Source organism: Bubalus bubalis, chromosome 5 (genome assembly GCF_019923935.1).
Source record: "Bubalus bubalis isolate 160015118507 breed Murrah chromosome 5, NDDB_SH_1, whole genome shotgun sequence".
NCBI lineage: Eukaryota > Metazoa > Chordata > Mammalia > Artiodactyla > Bovidae > Bubalus > Bubalus bubalis.
In genome coordinates, this window is record NC_059161.1 from 125884036 (window position 1) to 125900952 (window position 16917).

Consider the following 16917-nt stretch of genomic DNA (forward strand, 5'->3'; position numbering starts at 1 on the left):
GTGATGCTTCCTGAGGCCCACTTGACTTCGCATTCCAGGATGTCTGGCTGTAGGCCAGTGATCACACCATTGTGGTTATCTGGGTCATAAAGATCTTTTTTGTATAGTTCTGTGTATTCTTGCCACCTCTTCTTAATATCTTCTGTTTCTGTTAGATCCATGTGGTTTCTGCCCTTTATTGTGCCCAACTCTGCATGAAAGTTTCCCTTGGTATCTCTAATTTTCTTGAAGAGATCTCTAGTCTTTCACATTCTATTGTTTTCCTCTGTTTCTTTGCACTGATCACTGAGGGAAGGCGTTCTTTTTTCTTTTTTAATTAATTTATTTTAATTGGAGGCTAATTACTTTACAATATGTGGTGGTTTTTGCCATACATCAACATGAATAAAAATATGGAACATTTCACAAATTTGCGTGTCATCCTTGCTCAGGGGTCATGCTAATCTTCTCTGTATTGTTCCAATTTTAGTATACATGTTGCCAAAGCAAGCACTGAGGAAGGCTTTCTTACCTCTCCTTGCTATTCTTTGGAACTCTGCATTCAGATGGGTATATCTTTTCTTTTCTTCTTTGCCTTTAGCTTCTTTTCTTTTCTCAGCTATTTGTAAGGCCTCCTCAGACAACCATTTTGCCTTTTTCCATTTCTTTTTCTTGGAGATGGTCTTGATCACTGCCTCCCGTACAATGTCATGAACCTCTGTCCATAGTTCTTCAGGCACTCTATCAGATCTAATCCCTTGGATCTATTTGTTACTTCCACTGTATAATCATAAGGGATTTGATTTAGGTGATGCCTGAATGGTCTAGTCGTTTTCTCTACTTTTTTCAATTTAAGTTTGAATTTTGCAATAAGGAGTTCATGGTCTGAGCCACAGTCAGCTCCCGGTCTTGGTTTTGTTGCCAGTATATAGAGCTTCTCCATCTTTGGCTGCGAAGAAGGCAATCAATCTGATTTTGGTATTAACCATCTGGTGATGTCCACGTGTAGAATCTTCTCTTGTGTTTTTGGAAGAGGGTGTTTGCTATGACCAGTGCGTTCTCTTGGCAGAGTTCTATTAGCCTTTGCCCTGTTTCATTCTGTACTCCAAGGCCAAATTTGCCTGTTACTCCAAGTATCTTTTGACTTCCTACTTTTGCATTCCAGTCCCCTATAATGAAAAGGACATCTTTTTTGGGTGTTAGTTCTAAAAGGTCTTGTAGATCTTCATAGAGCCGTTCAAGTTCAGCTTCTTCAGCATTACTGGTCGGGACATAGACTTGGATTACTGTGATATTGAATAGTTTGCCTTGGAAATGAACAGAGATCATTCTGTCATTTTTGAGATTGCACCCAAGTACTGCGTTTTGGACTCTTGTTGACTATGAGTCACCTACTCCATTTCTTCTAAGGGATTCTTGCCCACAGTAGTAGATATAATGGTCATCTGAATTAAATTTGCCCATTCCAGTCCATTTTAGCTCACTGATTCCTAAAATGTCAATGTTCACTCTTGCCATTGCCTTTTTGACTACTTCCAATTTACCTTGATTCATGGACCTAACATTCCAGGTCCAATGTTAGGTTGATTCCAATGAACCACCTTCATTCTAGAATAAGTCCCACTTGCTCATGGTGTATAATTCTTTTACTGTGTTGCTGGGTTCAGTCTACTAGTGTTTTGTGAGGAATTTTGCACCTATATTTATAAGGGATTTTGGTTTGTAGTTTTGTTTTCTTGTGATATCTTTATTTAGCTTTGGCATCAGGGTAATGCTGGTCACATACAAAGAGTTAAGAAGTATTCTTTTGTATTTTTTGGAAGATTTTGAGCTTTGGTATTAATTCTTTAAATGATTGGTAGACTTTGCGTGTGAAGTCCGCTGGTCCTGGAATTTCCTGAGAGGTTTTTGATTACTGATTCAGTCTCATCCCTTGATATAGATACATCCAAATTTTCTATTTCTTCCTGAGTTACTTTTGGTAGTTTGTATGTTTCTAGGAATTTGTCCATTTCATCTAGGTTTCTCATTTGTTGGCATACAAGTGTTCATAGTATTCTCCTATAATGCTTTTTATTTTTGTACAACCAATAGTAATGACCCCCTTCATTTCTGATTTTAGTAATTTTTAAATCTCTTTTTTTCTTAAACAACTCAAAAGTGTGTCAATTTTATTGATTGTTTCGAAGAACCAACATTTGGTTTCATTGATTTTTCTCTGTTGTTTTTCTACCCTCCATTTTGTTTATCTCCTCTCTAATCTTTAGCATCTCCTTCCTTCTGTTAGCTCTGGGTTAAATTTGCCTGAGCTCCTTCCTCCTTTTAATATTAGGCATTGACACCTATAAGTTTCCTCTCAGCATGGCTCTTGCTGCATCCCATAAAATTTAGTGTGTTGTTTCCATTTCCATTTGTCTCAAAGCATTTTCTAACTTATCTTTTGATTTCTTTTTTAACATATTAGTTGTTTAGGGGAATGTTGTTTAATTTCCACATATTTGTGAAGTTTCCAGTTTTCCTATTGTTGGTTTCTATTTTCATTCCACTGTGAGTGGAAAAGATGCTTTGTGTGATTTTACTCTTTTAAAAGTTATTGCAGCTTTGTTTTGTGGCCTAACATATGATCTCTCCTAGGGAGCGTTCCGTGTGCACTTGGGAAGAAGGTATGTTCTGCTGTTTTAGGTCGAGTGTTGTGTGTACAGGTCTCTTTGGCCTGTTTGGTTCATGTGTGTTCAAGTCCTCTGTTTCCTTGTTGGTCTTCTCTCTAGTTGTTCTATCCTTTATTGAAAGCGGAATCTTGAAGGCTCTATTACTGTATACATGTCTATTTCTCCTTCAATTTTGTCAATTTTTGCTCCTTATTTTTTAGGACTTTGTTTTTAGGTATGTCTCACACGCTAGTAAAGTAATGCTCAAAATTCTGCAAGCCAGGCTTCAGCAGTACATGAACCATGAACTTCCAGATGTTCAAGCTGGTTTTAGAAAAGGCAGAGGAACCAGAGATCAAATTGCCAACATCTGCTGGATCATCAAAAAAGCAAGAGAGTTCCAGAAAAACATCTATTTCTGCTTTTTTGACTATGCCAAAGCCTTTGACTGTGTGGACCACAATAAACTGTGGAAAATTCTAAAAGAGATGGGAATACCAGACCACCTGACCTGCCTCTTGAGAAACCTATATGCAGGTCAGGAAGCAACAGTTAGAACTGGACATGGAACAACAGACTGGTTCCAAATAAGAAAAGGAGTTCGTCAAGGCTGTATATTGTCCCCCTGCTTATTTAACTTATATGCAGAGTACATCACGAGAAACGGTAGGCTGGAAGAAGCACAAGCTGGAATCAAGATTGCCGGGAGAAATATCAATAACCTCAGATATGCAGATGACACCACCTTTATGGCAGAAAGTGAAGAGGAAATAAAAGCCTCTTGATGAAAGTGAAAGAGGAGAGTGAAAAAGTTGGCTTAAAGCTCAACATTCAGAAAACTAAGATCGTGGCATTTGGTCCCATCACTTCATGGGAAATAGATGGGGAATCAGTGGGAACAGTGTCAGACTTTATTTTTCTGGGCTCCAAAATCACTGCAGATGGTGACCAGCCATGAAATTAAAAGACGCTTACTCCTTGGAAGGAAAGTTATGACCAACCTAGATAGCATATTCAAAAACAGAGACATTACTTTGCCAACAAAGGTCTGTCTAGTCAAGGCTATGGTTTTTCCTGTGGTCATGTATGGATGTGAGTTAGACTGTGAAGAAAGCTGAGCACCGAAGAATTGATGCTTTTGAACTGTGGTGTTGGAGAAGACTCTTGAGAGTCCCTGGGACTGCAAGGGGATCCAACCAGTCCATCCTAAAGGAGATCAGTCCTGGGTGTTCATTGGAAGGACTGATGCTGAAGCTGAAACTCCAATACTTTGGCCACCTCATGTGAAGAGTTGACTCATTGGAAAAGACTCTGATGCTGGGAGGGATTGGGGGCAGGAGGAAAACGGGACGACAGAGGATGAGATGGCTGGATGGCATCACCGACTCGATGGACGTTGAGTCTGAGTGAACTCCGGGAGTTGGTGATGGACAGGGAGGCCTGGTGTGCTGCGATTCACGGGGTGGCAAAGAGCTGGGCACGACTGAGCGACTGAACTGAACTGATATTTATTATATCTTCTTGATGGCTTACTCTTTTATAAATATATAACATCCTTCTTTGTCTCTTGAATGATTTTTGAATTAGTCTTTTTGTTTTTCTGATATTAGTATATCCACCTCAACTGTCGTTTGCTTACGTTTGCACACAATCCCTTTTTTCCATCCTTTCACTTCCAATCTATTTGTGTTTTTGACTCCACAGTGGCAGACAGCATGTAGTTGAATCATTAAAAAATCAGTTCTGACAATCTCTGACTCCTTTTTAATAAAATTGATTTATTTTTGGCTGTGCTGGGTCTTTGTTGCCGTGTGGGCTTTTCTCTAGTTTACTCAGGCTTATTTTAGTGGCTTCTGTTGTTGCCGAGCACGGACTCTGGGTGCTCGGGCTTCAGTAGTTGTGGCCCACGGGGCTTAGTTGCCCCACGGCAAGTGGAATCTTCCTAGGCCAGGGATCTAACCTGTGTCCCCTTCAATGGCAGGCTGATTCTCAACCACCGGCCAATGCTTTTCTCAACCATTAAAAGTCCAATCTCTGACTTTTAACTGGAGAGCCAAATCCATTTACAAAACCAGGAAGTGTCCATCTCATGAAAAGGCGAGCAGCTTGAGGATAAGGACTGGCCTTCCAATGTTTGCATCCCTCCACGAGCCTGTCTCAGTGCCCGCCACTTAGAGCCCTCTCCCTGTTTGCTCGCGGACACTGGCTGCTTCTGAGGGAAACCGGGCCTGTTGGCAGAGCTGTGTCAGGCTGGGGAGGTGGCAGTGGCTGGGTAGGGGGGCAGTGCTGGGCATCGCAGAGGGACCAGCAAGTGTAGCCCCTCAGTCCAAGTGTTTGTTTCTTTTTTTAAAAGTAGGATTTATTATTTATTTGACTGCCCTGGGTCTTGGTTGTGGCACACAGGCTCTTTAGTTGCAGTATGTGGGATCTAGTTTCCTGACCAGGGATCAAACCCAGGTCCCCTGCATTGGGGGCGCAGAGTCTTAGCCATTGGGCCACCAGGGAAGTCCCCTTTTATTTTATTTTTTAAAAATTTTCAAGTATTTGTCTCTAACATTAAACCCAGCTGCATCCTGATCTGATGAGAAAGTTGGGCTGAGTATACCTGGGAAGGAGGACCGGAAGAAGGAATTCCAGGTTGTGACGTCATAAGGGCATCTGAGGGGTGGGTGTTCTCTTTCTGGACTGATCCTCCACTGCTCAGCCCCACCTGGGCTTGCACCAGGTGGCCATGGACCAGCACCATTGGGTTCCCTGGGATGGCTGGGTTTGGCAGGTCTAGGGAGCTTTTGAGTACAACAGACAATAGTCTCTGAAGGTGAAGAAGAGAAGGAGACCTAGGAAGTATTGAGGTCCTGCTCCCACCAGTCCCAGCCAAAGGGTACAGTTAGGCTTAGTGGTCTGTACAAAATATTCCCAGGACTACAGCTACCATTTAGTAAATGTCAACCTGTACTCCAGTGCTTTCTCCAGGACTCCGGTCTTCAGGAATCCCTGTTCCCACTGCTGGGAAAGAGCCTGACTTCGAACCCAGGACTCTGGGTCCAGGCACATGCACTGAAATCACCAGGTTAAATGGCTCTGTAAAGGGAGCCGCCTCTTCTCCTTTATGTCTCCTCCTCCCTCTAATTCCCTGGTTAGGCCTCACCCCTAAGGCCCTTTAGCATTTGTCTGCAGCCCACTGCCCCAGCCTTATCCTGTCCCCTCCCCCTCTCTCACACCCTAGGACTCCCTACACCCCCTGCCCTGCTGCCAGAAGGCCCACTGTTCCCTGAACATTCCATATCCATCCATGCCTTGCATTTTCTGGTACGTCTGCCTGAGTTGCCCCTCCCCCACTTCAGCCCAGCAAACTCATATTCATTCCTCAATGCCCAGTTCAGAGGACACCTCCTCAGGGATGCCTGCCTGAACTTTCCAGTAAGATCAATGGCCCCCTCCTCTAGCATCTCATATTACACATTCTGTAGGGTCCTCACAAGCCCTATTACAAGTTATATTCTATTTCCCATGGCCTTGGGAGCAGGGTCATAGCTCCTTTGTTTCAGGGTTGTCAGACCACCCAGAACCTGGCACAGTGACTAATGGTGGAAGGAATGAATCCTCACTTGGAGTTGGCCTTGTGTCTTTATTTCAGTTCCCAAGATCATATCTTTTGTGTGTGTGTGTGTGTGTGTGGCTGCTCTGGATCTTCACTGAGGCATGCCAGATCTTTCACTGTGATGCTCAGGCTCTCTAGTTGTAGCATGACCTTAGTTGCCTCTGGGCATGTGGGATCTTAGCTCCCCAACCAGGATTCAAACCAGCGTCCCCTGTATTGCAAGGTGGACTCTTAACCACTGGACCACTGGGGAAGTCCCCAAGATCATATCTTGCCTCACTTTCCTCTTTGGTTGCAAAACAGCCCCTGGCTTCTAAGCAGGGCCTGGTGCTGACTTATCACCTGGTCTATAATAGCTGCTCATTGAGTGGCCATGGGAGGCAGAAGGGCAAATGGGCAGAAAGGTCTGTGCTGGTAATCTCAAACACCCTGCTCTTCCCTGCCCTGGGCAGGGTAGCACAGATGTGTGGCAAAGCAGGCCTTTCCTCCATCCCTCTGCAGAACTGGCTGACTGTATCTCTGAGGCTCCATTTCTGAGAAGGGGGAGCCTGGGGAGGCAGAGGACGCTGGTGCGGGGAGAGAGTCATAGTTATCCATGCAACCAGGCAGTCTGTCTGGGAGTACAGGCTCCTTGCAAGCCAGTACCCCTTGGCCATCATGTGGCCAGGAAGGCCCAGCCCAGGGATGCCCACAAATCCCTTCCCTTCTCAGGGCCTCAGTCATTCCATCTGTCGAATGGGTACAATCATCCCCACCTCACCCAGCTCATCAAAGTCAACAGAACTGAAAGCGCTTTGGAAATAAAGATTCAGTGAGATCATTGTACAAATGAAGAGGGTTGTTATTAGACCCAGGAACAGGGTCTGAGGGAAAAACAAGCAAAAAAAGGTGGAGTAAGTGTTCAGGATTCTCACCTTGAGCCCCTTGAGGAAAAGGGAAGCAGGCAGAGGGCAGGAAGAACAGCACCTACAGGGAGGTGGGGACTGGGTTCTGGCTCTGCCAAGAACTGGTCATTCCCCCAGGATTGGGTTTCCTCACCTGTACAGAGAGGGGCACAGTCCCTGCCAGCCTCTCAACGTGGCTTCAGCGAAAGGGCAAGGTCGGAAGAGTTTTGCAAACTGTAAAATGCAGCTTATGCCTGCAGGCTAACTGCAGTTCCGGGACCGGGCCCAGCTGGGCTCCAGGAGCGGACACGGTGCGCGCTGGCCACGTAGACACTGTTTGAGGCCCGGAGGGTCCTTTGAAATCCCTCAGATCCCTAACTCCTTCTCCCCCGTCCCTTCAAACTCCCTGGATTCCTCTGTTCTGAAGCCCGAGAGACCTGACTGAGGGGTCGCTGAGGCCTGGAGAGAAGACGACGTCCTGCCCTGGACTGACCCCCACCCCAACACGGACTCTGAGGCCGCGTCCACACCAGCCGCATGGTTGGCAAGACTCCACCTGTGGCCTCTGAGTTCCGGTGACTCGCCAGTGGGTTTGTCGTGATTAACGAACGCAGTCCTGACGGTGAGGATGGGCCATGGTCCTCGGCCCTCTTTTCCCTGATGATCACCCTTTCAATGAGGTTTTATGTGCAACCAGATAGTGCATCAACTCCACTCCTGGGTAAGGGCTGGAATGGCAGGCGGTGAATTCTTCCTAGCAGCACTCCAGGTGGCCGCCAGCCCTGGAAGGAGAGCTGTGCCCACCTCTTGCTGGAGCCCTCAGGCCACAAGGCCCCCACCCACCCGGCCCGGTGGAGGCTTGAGCCTGGCCCGTCATTCCCCCAGCGCTGGGCCTCAGCTCTGAAGAGAGACGCTGGGAGAGCCCTCGACAGAGTGCTTCAGAGCAGTGCCTTGAAGAGGAAGGAAAGGGAGGCGCCACAAGAGAGCCCCAGCGCCAGGAAGAAGGTCATGAGGGTGCCGGTCACCTCCCTCTCCTGTGGCAGCACCTGCCTGGAACACACAGGAGAGGAGCTCTGAGAAAAATGTGGGGTCCACCCTGGACCCAGCCCCATGCCCTATGCCCCTCTAACAACGGGATGGATGATTTCTGGTCTGGGCTGGCCCAACTTCCGGGCCACTATAATGAGGCCCTTCCCTCTGGACTCCAGTTTCCTGATCTGTAAAATGGGGCCACTGGACACAGACGTCTCTCCCGCCCCTGGGATCCAGATGCCCCTGCCTTCCTTCTTGGCAAAATGTCCCCTACCTGGTCTTCCTGTCCCCTCTACGCTCCCTTGTCCCCAGGGTGAGCAGCCCAGGAACTCTGCTTGTGACCTCAACCTTGGGTCCCCTGCAACTGAGAATGTGGGAGAGTAGCTGGGCCCTAAGGAATGACAGTGCAACCTGCTTGCTCACAGAGGGGGAAACTGAGGCCCAGAGCGGAGGCCCCAGAATCGGCCTGGGCTGCCTTACTAGGTAGGAACCTCCCAGCTGAGTCCCCCATTCCTCAGCTCCTGGCCTGGAGCCAGTTCATCAGTGAGGGCCTGACGATGGCGGGGCACCAGTGAGGCCTGGAGAAACAGCTCAGGCCGGGCTGGCCAGAAGCCAAACTTCTGGCAGCTAGCTGTCCCTCTCCGAGAGTGAGCCCATCTCCCTGCTCCCAAGCCCTCCCCTCACCTTCCCATCCCCCAGACCTGGGCGCCAGGCACATGGTGAGGGACACCAGGTAACCATTTGAGACAGCGAACAGCAGCATGAAAGTGATGAAGTAGGCGTCCTGGGGGAAGAGAATGGGTAGTCGGGACCTCTCGGGCACGTGGCACAGCATGAAGAGCGGCACAAACAGGATGCGCAGGCAGACCAGCAGGGGCAGCAGCCGGCTGTCCTCGTCGGGCTGCGGCGGAAGGCGGGGGTGAGGGCAGTCCCCGGGAGCAGTGCCTCTACTCCGGCCCACCCCCACCACCCAGCCCAGAGAGTCAGCTATCACTTCCCCTGACCTACCCCATGTGAGCCGGGGAGGACCCAGCACGGGCCCCTCTGAAGAGCGAGGGGCAGGGCCAAGGCCACCACACCAATAAGCGCCCAGCCTCTGCCTCTCCTGAGCGCCAGTCTGTGCTCTTTCAGTGGCAGAACTAGAAGAACGTCTCTGGTTTTCAAAGTTGGTTGTCCTGAGCACCCCTGGGGGTTCCAAAGAACCCTTTGGGGCAGATGGGATTGGAAACTGGGGATCCAGACCCAATCAGAACACCTCCTCTTTGATTTACTATATCTGTTGTGTGTCCTTGGAAGATTTCATTGAAAGAAGCAGCATCGTGGTGAAAAACAATCCAAATACTAGGAATCCTGCCTGACCTCTCACATGGTGCAGGAACCTCTGTGTGAACACTCTCCACGCACCAGGGGCTGGGCCCTCAGCTGGATGCTGGAGACAGAGGTCAACTGGACATGGCTTCTGCTTTCAGAGAATTCAGTCCAAGCCCTGGCTTGCATGCCTCCAGGGGCTGGTGCTCTGTGCTAACTGGCTGTTTCGTTACCAAACCCAGACCAGGGCCAGTCAGTGTTGGGAAGTCACCCTTCTGCGCTCTTTCACACTCTCTGATCCCTGACTGCTTCTCCAAACGGCCGATCACCCCAGCAGACGTGCTTACCCACAGGAAGTAAGAGGTTAGGCTCCGTCCCAGACAGTCCATGACGTTGAAGAGGAGGAAGCAGCAGATGGGGTTGAAGAACTGACCTGGTGGGGGACAGAGGGGGCTCATCCCGGTCCAGGCTGCTCACTCCCCTCTCTCCCCTCCTCTCGCATTGCCCTGTCCTCTGCCGCTTCCCACTACTCACTCCACTTCCCAGGACCGGTGGAGCTGGTCACCATGGCTGTGATGGCTGGGAAGACAGACAGGGTGACTGTGAAGACCAACACCAGGCACAGCGCCGTCAGCCAGATCTGGGAGCCAGAGGAAGGGGTGTGAGGGGGCGGCCAGACTCGGAGCCCAACATGCGGCCCCAACCCCTCCACCCAAGCCTTGGCCCCAAGAGCGGGACACTGGGGCCTGGCCCAGCGTGTCCCTGACCTACCATGACCCTGTCACCTCGGGGTGGACAAGCTGAGTACTAAGGTCTTAGTCCATTCTAAGAGTCTTTGGGGTAGGCTGGAGAGAGCAGCTCTCTCTTCCCCAGGGATGAGGGTTGGGGTTGTATCTAAGCCAAACCTTCCGGAGGACAATGAAAACTGAAGGTTTTTCTGGCTTCTGGGGTTCCTCTGGTTCCACCTCTGTCTCCTTCTCAAGGTCAAGATCCAGAGTCAGGGCTGCCCTCTGGGGGCTGTTGGGAATCCCATTCTTCTCATCTGGGGCAAGAGGAGAGGGCAGGGTCATGCCTGTGACAACCAGGCCGGAGGAGGGGAGATTCCAAGCAGTTAAAACAAGTGACCCTCCACCAGCCCAGGTGCAGGCCAAGAGAATTAATGGAAATATGCCAACCTACTATTTATTGGGCTTCCCTGGTGGCTCAGTTGGTAAAGAACTGCCTACAATGCAGGAGACCCGGATTCAATCCCTGGGTCCGGAAGATCCCCTGCATCTTCCCTAATGGCCATTCACTCCAGTATTCTTGCCTGGAGAATCCATGGACAGAGGAGCCTGGTGGGCTACAGTCCACCAGGGGCTTGCAAAGAGTCAGACACAACTGAGCAACTAACACTTTCACTTTCACTGTTTATTAAGTACATACATGTACCAGGCACAGTTAAGCACCTTAGATGGATTATTCCACTACCGTTGCTTTATAAAAAACAAAAACAAAAAAATCCCCCGAGGCTCAGAGGGGTTATGTGACTTGACTGAGATCACACAGCTTGGATGTCATGAAGCTAGGATTTAAACTCAGACACACCTGGATCTAGGACCTGCAAGCCTGAAGCTCTGCTGCCTCCCTGTTTTATGGAGGAGGAAACCGAGGCCCAAAGGGCAACTGAAGGGATGACTTTAATCCCACTGACTTCCCTTCAAGATCGTCTGCCTCTGCTCACTTGAGGCTCCTAGAGATGAGGGCTCTAGCTGGGGACAGAGGCGAAATGCTTCCCTATGGAGAGGGCTCCAGCCTCCCCTGGCTCTTCCACCTCCCCGGCAGGGTCCCGGGCTCACCAGACTGGAGAAGCTCAGCTTTGGTCTCCAGCTCCTGACTGTGCGCCTTCGATGGTTTCTTGGCCAGATAGTAGCGGGCAAACTTCTGCAGAAGGAAAGCGTTGTCCCTGCCTGGCTTGGGCTGAGGTGCCTGGATCCCTCCCCACCCTGCTGACTTAGAGGCTGGGGTCCCCCAGTGGCTGACTCCTTTGGGGATCAGGACTGGGCCCCTCTGCCTCCTTTGGCTTCTCTCAAGGCCTCAGACTCAGGGCGGTATCTGTGATGCTCCGAAGTGGGCCTCAAGCCCAATACCAGGCTCACCAGGTGGGGCAGGCTCAGGTAGCACACGATGGACATGATGGTGCCCATGCAGGGCGTGATGAAGTACCCCAGGGCAGACGTCTGGGCATCCACGCCACCTGTGCAGAGACTTCAGCTGCAGAAGGGAGGTGATGGTCCACCAGCTCCCGCAGGGAGCTTGTCCTACTTCGCAGTACACACATCTCAGATTCACCTCCTGGCCTCTTCCATTCCTCCCACTGACACTCAGGACCCTTGTGCAGGGGGCCCTGGCTCGGCCCTTTGCATCTCTCACTCGGTCATTTTTGTTGAGCACTTACTATGTGCTCATTATAAATGCATGCTTCTTACAATCTGAGTATGGAGCTGTAAGAATCATTCAGCTTGGGAAGCAAACACAGGTAAGTGCCTTATCCAATGCCCCCGGCTAGAGAACAGTGGAACCAGAGTTCAGACCCAAGTCTATCTGATTCCCACACCTGTCTCCCCGTTCCTCAACCTCAACCTACTGGCACAGGCCAGTGCTGGCCTCAGGAATCCTGCCCTGGGCCCCAAGTTAACCCAGTCCTCACCCATCATTCTCTCATGGTAGGACTCAAGAGCCCCATACCCAATCCCCAGCTCCCCCATCACCCCATCACCTCTGTATCCACCACAGCCCAAAACATCTCACACTTAGCACACGCTCTGCTCCCCAGAATCCCAGACTGCCACCCAAATCTACTCACTGGCCATGGATATGAGCATGGCAAGGGCAGCGAAAATCCCAGCCAGGCCCTGGCCACTGAGGAAGAGGGTGCTGTACTTGGAAGGCATGGTGCCCAGTTGTCCGAAGAGGCTGCCTTGCAGAACTGCACCGAAGGCTGTGGAAGGACATGATTGGGGGCCGCTGCTCAACTAGGCCAGCCCCGAGGGCTCCCTGTAGGGGGTGTTGGCTGGGTGCACAGGGGACTCTGGACTAGGTTGGACACTCTGGTGTAACACCCCACATGCATTCCTCTTCCGAGGTGCAGCCCTGGATGTGAGGGGCTGGGGGCCAGAAGACCTGCTCTCAGGTCACTGCGGGGCCTGGGATGAGTGACTTTTCCTCTCCTCTGGGCCTTGGTTTCTCATCGGGGATATGGGTGATGTTTCTTCTGTCTTCCTTTCGATACCTTGGGCCCTTTCAGTTACAAGAGGCTCGGCTGAAGCCCTGGTTGGGCAGGGTGGGGAGGTGGGGAGGGGAGGTGCTCACAGTTGATGAGCCAGACGGAGGCCATGGTGATGGAGAAGAAGATCCCGGGGCTCATGTCCACCTTAACCAACACCGCCGTCAGGGTAAAGAGGAGCAGGATGACCAGCAGGCTGCCCAAAATCCGCACCCTCTCAGGAATGCTGTTTGGAAGGGGGAGAGGGCAGAGTGGGCATCGCTGGGCTCAGGCCAGGCGAGGGGAGGAGGGCAAAGAGTTTCATCCCAGCGCTGGACAGTGGGGACTGGGGAGAGACGCAGAGGCCGGGGAGGGAGGATGGGAGGGCTTCCCGCCGCCCCCCCACCGCCTGGGGCCCAGATGGAGCTGCCTCAGCAAACGGGGCGGGACCCAGGGGGCGGGCCTGAGACTGAGCCCGGGGGGCGGGGCTCTCACCACTGGTACAGGAAGGAGTTGAGGAGTGTGAAGAGCAGCAGCGGCAGCTGCGACAGCAGCGTCACCCAGTTGTTGAAGTTGAAGGTATCTGTGGGGCTCGTGTGGTTGGTGCCCAGGGTCTCGGCGGTGCTGTTGGCCCCCGCCAGCCGCCCCTGGAAGTACTGCCAGGAGGCCAGGGGGTAGGGTACAGGGTTACCCCACAACCTACCTAGCCTCGGGAACCCCCCAGCCTTCTTCCTCTGCCTCCTCCCACGCCCGGGATCACTCCGTTAACTTCTGTGGGACTGTCTCTCTCTCCTTGCGCTGTCTCCAGTACCTGGCACGTAGTCGGAGCTCGATGAACGGGCACGGAATCGAACTGCCAGCCCAAGCCCTAAGAACCCCCAGCTTGGGCCGTGCTCCATCTCTGGATCACCCCTCCTCTCCGGTGCCTCGGTCGCGGCCCCCACCCCCACTCCTGCAGCAGTTTCTAGATTCCTGGGTATTTATGGAGCTCTGACTGTAAGCCAGGCTCTGGATCAGATGCTGACCAACTGCTTTCTCTCTGGAACACACATCCTGCCACAGCTCTGCTCAACTGCCCCCTCCCCACCCATGGCTCCTTGTGGTCTGCAGGGCAAAGCCCTAAGGTTATGGAACAGCATTTGGGGTCTTTCAGAACTAGTTTCCGTTTTGTGGCCCATTTCTTGTTCCATCCTGCTAAAGCTCCATGCACCCCAAGCTCTGGCCCTTTCTCTGTACAGGTTGGCACTCTCTGGCTCTTGTTGCCTTCACCTGGCTGCTGGCTCTGTTTGAAATTCCCTCCCCTCTCTGACCACTCACCTTCCCAACACAAATACTTTACCTACCCTTCTCCCAAGTTACAGATCACCTGATTATTAATCAGAAGGAGTGGCTCTCTCCCCTGGGGACACACTGGACTCTGCTCCAAGCCTGGGATGGCACATGCCATGTTACATTACCAACATTTCCTTGGCACCTATCTTGCTCTCAAGACCAGGGGCTGGTTCATCTTTGGGTCTCCAGGGCCCAGCACAGAGCTAGGCACTGAAGAGGCATCTGGAAAGTTGTTGCTTTTAATATACAAGAATAACCTCCTACCAAAGAGAACACAAGCCCCGGATTCCTACCTTCCTTTGAAATAATGTAAGCTCGGTGAGGATGCAATCTTCCTCAGCTGTGGTTCCTCCTGTAACCCCAATGCCAGGAACTCTAGGTGTACATTGGATGAATGAATGTAATTCATGATATTTCAAAGAAAATCGAAGGCTTGGATAACCACTTTTGGAGTTACCAGCCCAGGAATAATGACAAAGGGGAGGTGGGTGGGTAGCTCCTTGCTGGCTCCACAGGATATCCTGACCTGGTGGCCTTGGGCTAGGATCTGGGCATTTCTGAAAGCTTGTGGATCCTAGCCATGAGAGAGGGACCTCTCCTCTCTGCGGCTTTCTGTTTCAGCCGACAAAGGGCACACAGTGAGGATTCCCTAGGAAATCCCATGGACAGAGGACCCCGGTGGGGCTCCAGTCCACTGCGGTCGCAAAGAGTCGGACCGACTGAGAGACTGACACTCTCACAGGCAGCGTGGTAGGGAAAGGCCGCTGGAGGGACGGCTGGTGGTTGTGGCCTTGGATCTATCATCCCAGCCACGAGTCTCACCGGGATGGCTGTGATGAAGAAGTTCCAGGGGAGGAGGGTGCCCAGCCCGAGGATAAAGAAGCTGATCCCGACCAGGTGGTAGCTGTGAGGATCAGACAGAAGGTCACTCGGAGGACTTGCCGCTCCGGCGGCCCCTCCGCCTCCCAGACCAGCACCCTCCCCCACCCCGCTCGGAGAGCGGACTACAACCCCCATCACCCAGGCTCAGGAACCGGAGGCGGGGGGCTGACGGGAATTGTAGTTCCAACTGGTCTTTGCGCTTTAGAGAGCCCAAGGGGAGCGGCTCTGCGCTGCCCACGGCCGCAGGATCCCAATACGCCGCACCCTACATGGTCCCCAACTTGCCTGTCCCGCGGTGCGTCTCCTCGTGCCATGGCCGCCCGGCAGGATGAGCCCGGGTGGGAGAAAGAGGCGGGCGCCGCACTTGCACCTGCCCCGGGGCCCGTGGGCCACGCCGGGGACCCGGGAGGCTGGGTCTGGCCGGTGGTGGACAAGGGAAGCGGGGTCGGGTCTTCTACGGTCCGAGGCCGGGCAGTGGAAGGCGGAAGCCGGGCAGGGAGCCCCACGCCAGTTTCGCCCAGTCTCAAGTACCGCAGGCTAGGACCTCGGCTCCGCCCCCGGGGCGGAGACAGTGGGGAGCCCCACCCCTCCCGACCCCCGAGGACCGGGGACTCCAGACCCCAGCCCACCCACGGCCTGACCTCGTGGTCCCCGGACTCCGCCGCTCCCCGTGCCACCCGTGAGGCTGTGATCCGGGAAGATTCCCCCGAATCTGCGGGCGCCGGGCCCCGACCCGTGCGGGCGGGTTGGGGGAGGTAGTAGGGGTCTCGGCCCCGCCCCGGGCCCCTGCCCAACGGAGTGCTGTGGAGCTGACCGGGCGCGAAGTTCTCCAGGCTCCGGCAAGACCGAGGTGGTGCCGTGGAGGTGCTAGCACTCGCTAATGTGCAAGACCACTGGGTGGTGGTAACCCGAGAGCGGCCAGCCCCGGGGGAAGCCGGAGAGACCGTCTGTCGCCGGCGGTCCTGGCGGGCTGCACTGAGCTGGGTCCCTCCGGGAGGCAGAAGGGAGGGCCAGGTGTCGGAGCTGGCAGAGCCCGCTGGCAGATCTGGAAGACAGACAGATGAACTCTTCTTCTGCAGCGGGTGCCTGGGGAATCGCCGGGACTTTGGGGCGCACAGCGGAGGGTCGAGTCCCTCGGGGGCGTCCAGAGGGGCTTCCTGGTGGCGGTGTGGCTAAGCTTCGGAGCAGTGGTTCCGGAGGAAAGGGAGACCCAGAGGAGCGTCCAGGCCTGCTCTCTAGTCTTACGTGGTGCTCTCCCATGGTGAGTGCCACTTAAAAAAAGAAAAATTACTTTTAGGGACTTTGCTGGTGGTCCAGTGGTTAAGACTCCGCGGCCTCTGCAGGGGAAACGAGTTCGATCGCTGGTCGGGGAACTAAGATCCCGTGTGCCGGCTTCCCAGGTGCTGCTGAGGGTAAAAGATCTGCCAGTCAATGCAGGAGACATAAGCGAGACAGGTTCGATCCCTGGGTCAGGAAGATGCCTTGAAGAAGGAAATGCCAACCCACTGCAGTATCCTTTCCTGGAGAATCCCCACGGACAGAGCCTGGTGGGCTACAGTCCATGGGGTCTCAAAGAGTTGTACAGGACTGAGCGACTCACACACACACAGGCAGCTGGGTGCAGCTAATAAATAAATATGACTTTCAACGATCCTATGTCACATCGTAGCAAACATTGAGATGCATTCAGCTCCCAGTCTTTTTCCGTGAAAAACTTTGTAAACCATTGCATTTTTGAAATTAATTTTCTCTAACTCATATAATTTACAAGAGGGTTTGTTTTCTCTGCAGTTGCTGTGCGTAATGGAGATGCTGGAGAAATTTTGTCACAAATTATTTTCATAAGTAATGACATTTTTTGGCCCTTTCCTGGTTACGTGTGTGTGTTTTCTCCAGTCTGTGAGGCAAAGACTGTTTATTTAGTATGGTGTTTATTGCAAACATCTAGAGCAGCTGCCTGGTACATAGCACACGCTTGAAAAATGTTTGGTTAACAAATGGATTGCA

General features: G+C 52.2%; 1 protein-coding gene and 1 non-coding gene across 9 annotated transcripts; both read right to left on the bottom strand.

Moving 5' to 3' along the window:
* Nucleotides 1-386: 386 nt before the first annotated feature.
* On the bottom strand, nucleotides 387-493 carry LOC112585367. The gene has a single exon (XR_003109832.1). It is a non-coding gene; the product is annotated as a U6 spliceosomal RNA (small nuclear RNA).
* A 6558-nt stretch (nucleotides 494-7051) lies between these two features.
* Nucleotides 7052-15533, bottom strand: SLC29A2 (solute carrier family 29 member 2). Of its 8 annotated transcripts, none has more exons than XM_044943721.2 (12): nucleotides 15196-15533; nucleotides 14851-14932; nucleotides 13192-13352; nucleotides 12804-12943; nucleotides 12298-12432; nucleotides 11591-11688; nucleotides 11291-11375; nucleotides 10358-10494; nucleotides 9987-10092; nucleotides 9800-9885; nucleotides 8846-8928; nucleotides 7052-8162 (listed from the first exon to the last, which is right to left on the bottom strand). In XM_044943721.2, exons 1-12 carry the CDS (start codon nucleotides 15222-15224, stop codon nucleotides 8051-8053), a joined length of 1254 nt encoding a protein of 417 aa, XP_044799656.2. In that variant the 5' UTR covers nucleotides 15225-15533; the 3' UTR covers nucleotides 7052-8050. The 8 variants fall into 8 exon arrangements, with proteins under 8 accessions (XP_044799656.2, XP_006056473.2, XP_044799659.2 ...); XM_006056411.4 differs by having other exon boundaries at nucleotides 8846-9045; XM_044943722.2 differs by having other exon boundaries at nucleotides 7993-8162; nucleotides 8829-8928.
* Between the last annotated feature and the right edge of the window lie 1384 nt (nucleotides 15534-16917).

What these genes read in the sequence shown, in the direction of transcription:
- SLC29A2 (XM_006056411.4), bottom strand. Translation starts at nt 15,224, where the DNA reads ATGGCACGAGGAGACGCACCGCGGGACAG. An exon ending in TTTTCATTGTCCTCCGGAAG is followed by an intron (nt 10,093 to 10,357) that starts GTTTGGCTTAGA and finishes TCTGGCTCCCAG; the next exon opens with ATCTGGCTGACGGCGCTGTG. An exon ending in CACCGGTCCTGGGAAGTGGA is followed by an intron (nt 9,886 to 9,986) that starts GTGAGTAGTGGG and finishes GTCCCCCACCAG; the next exon opens with GTCAGTTCTTCAACCCCATC.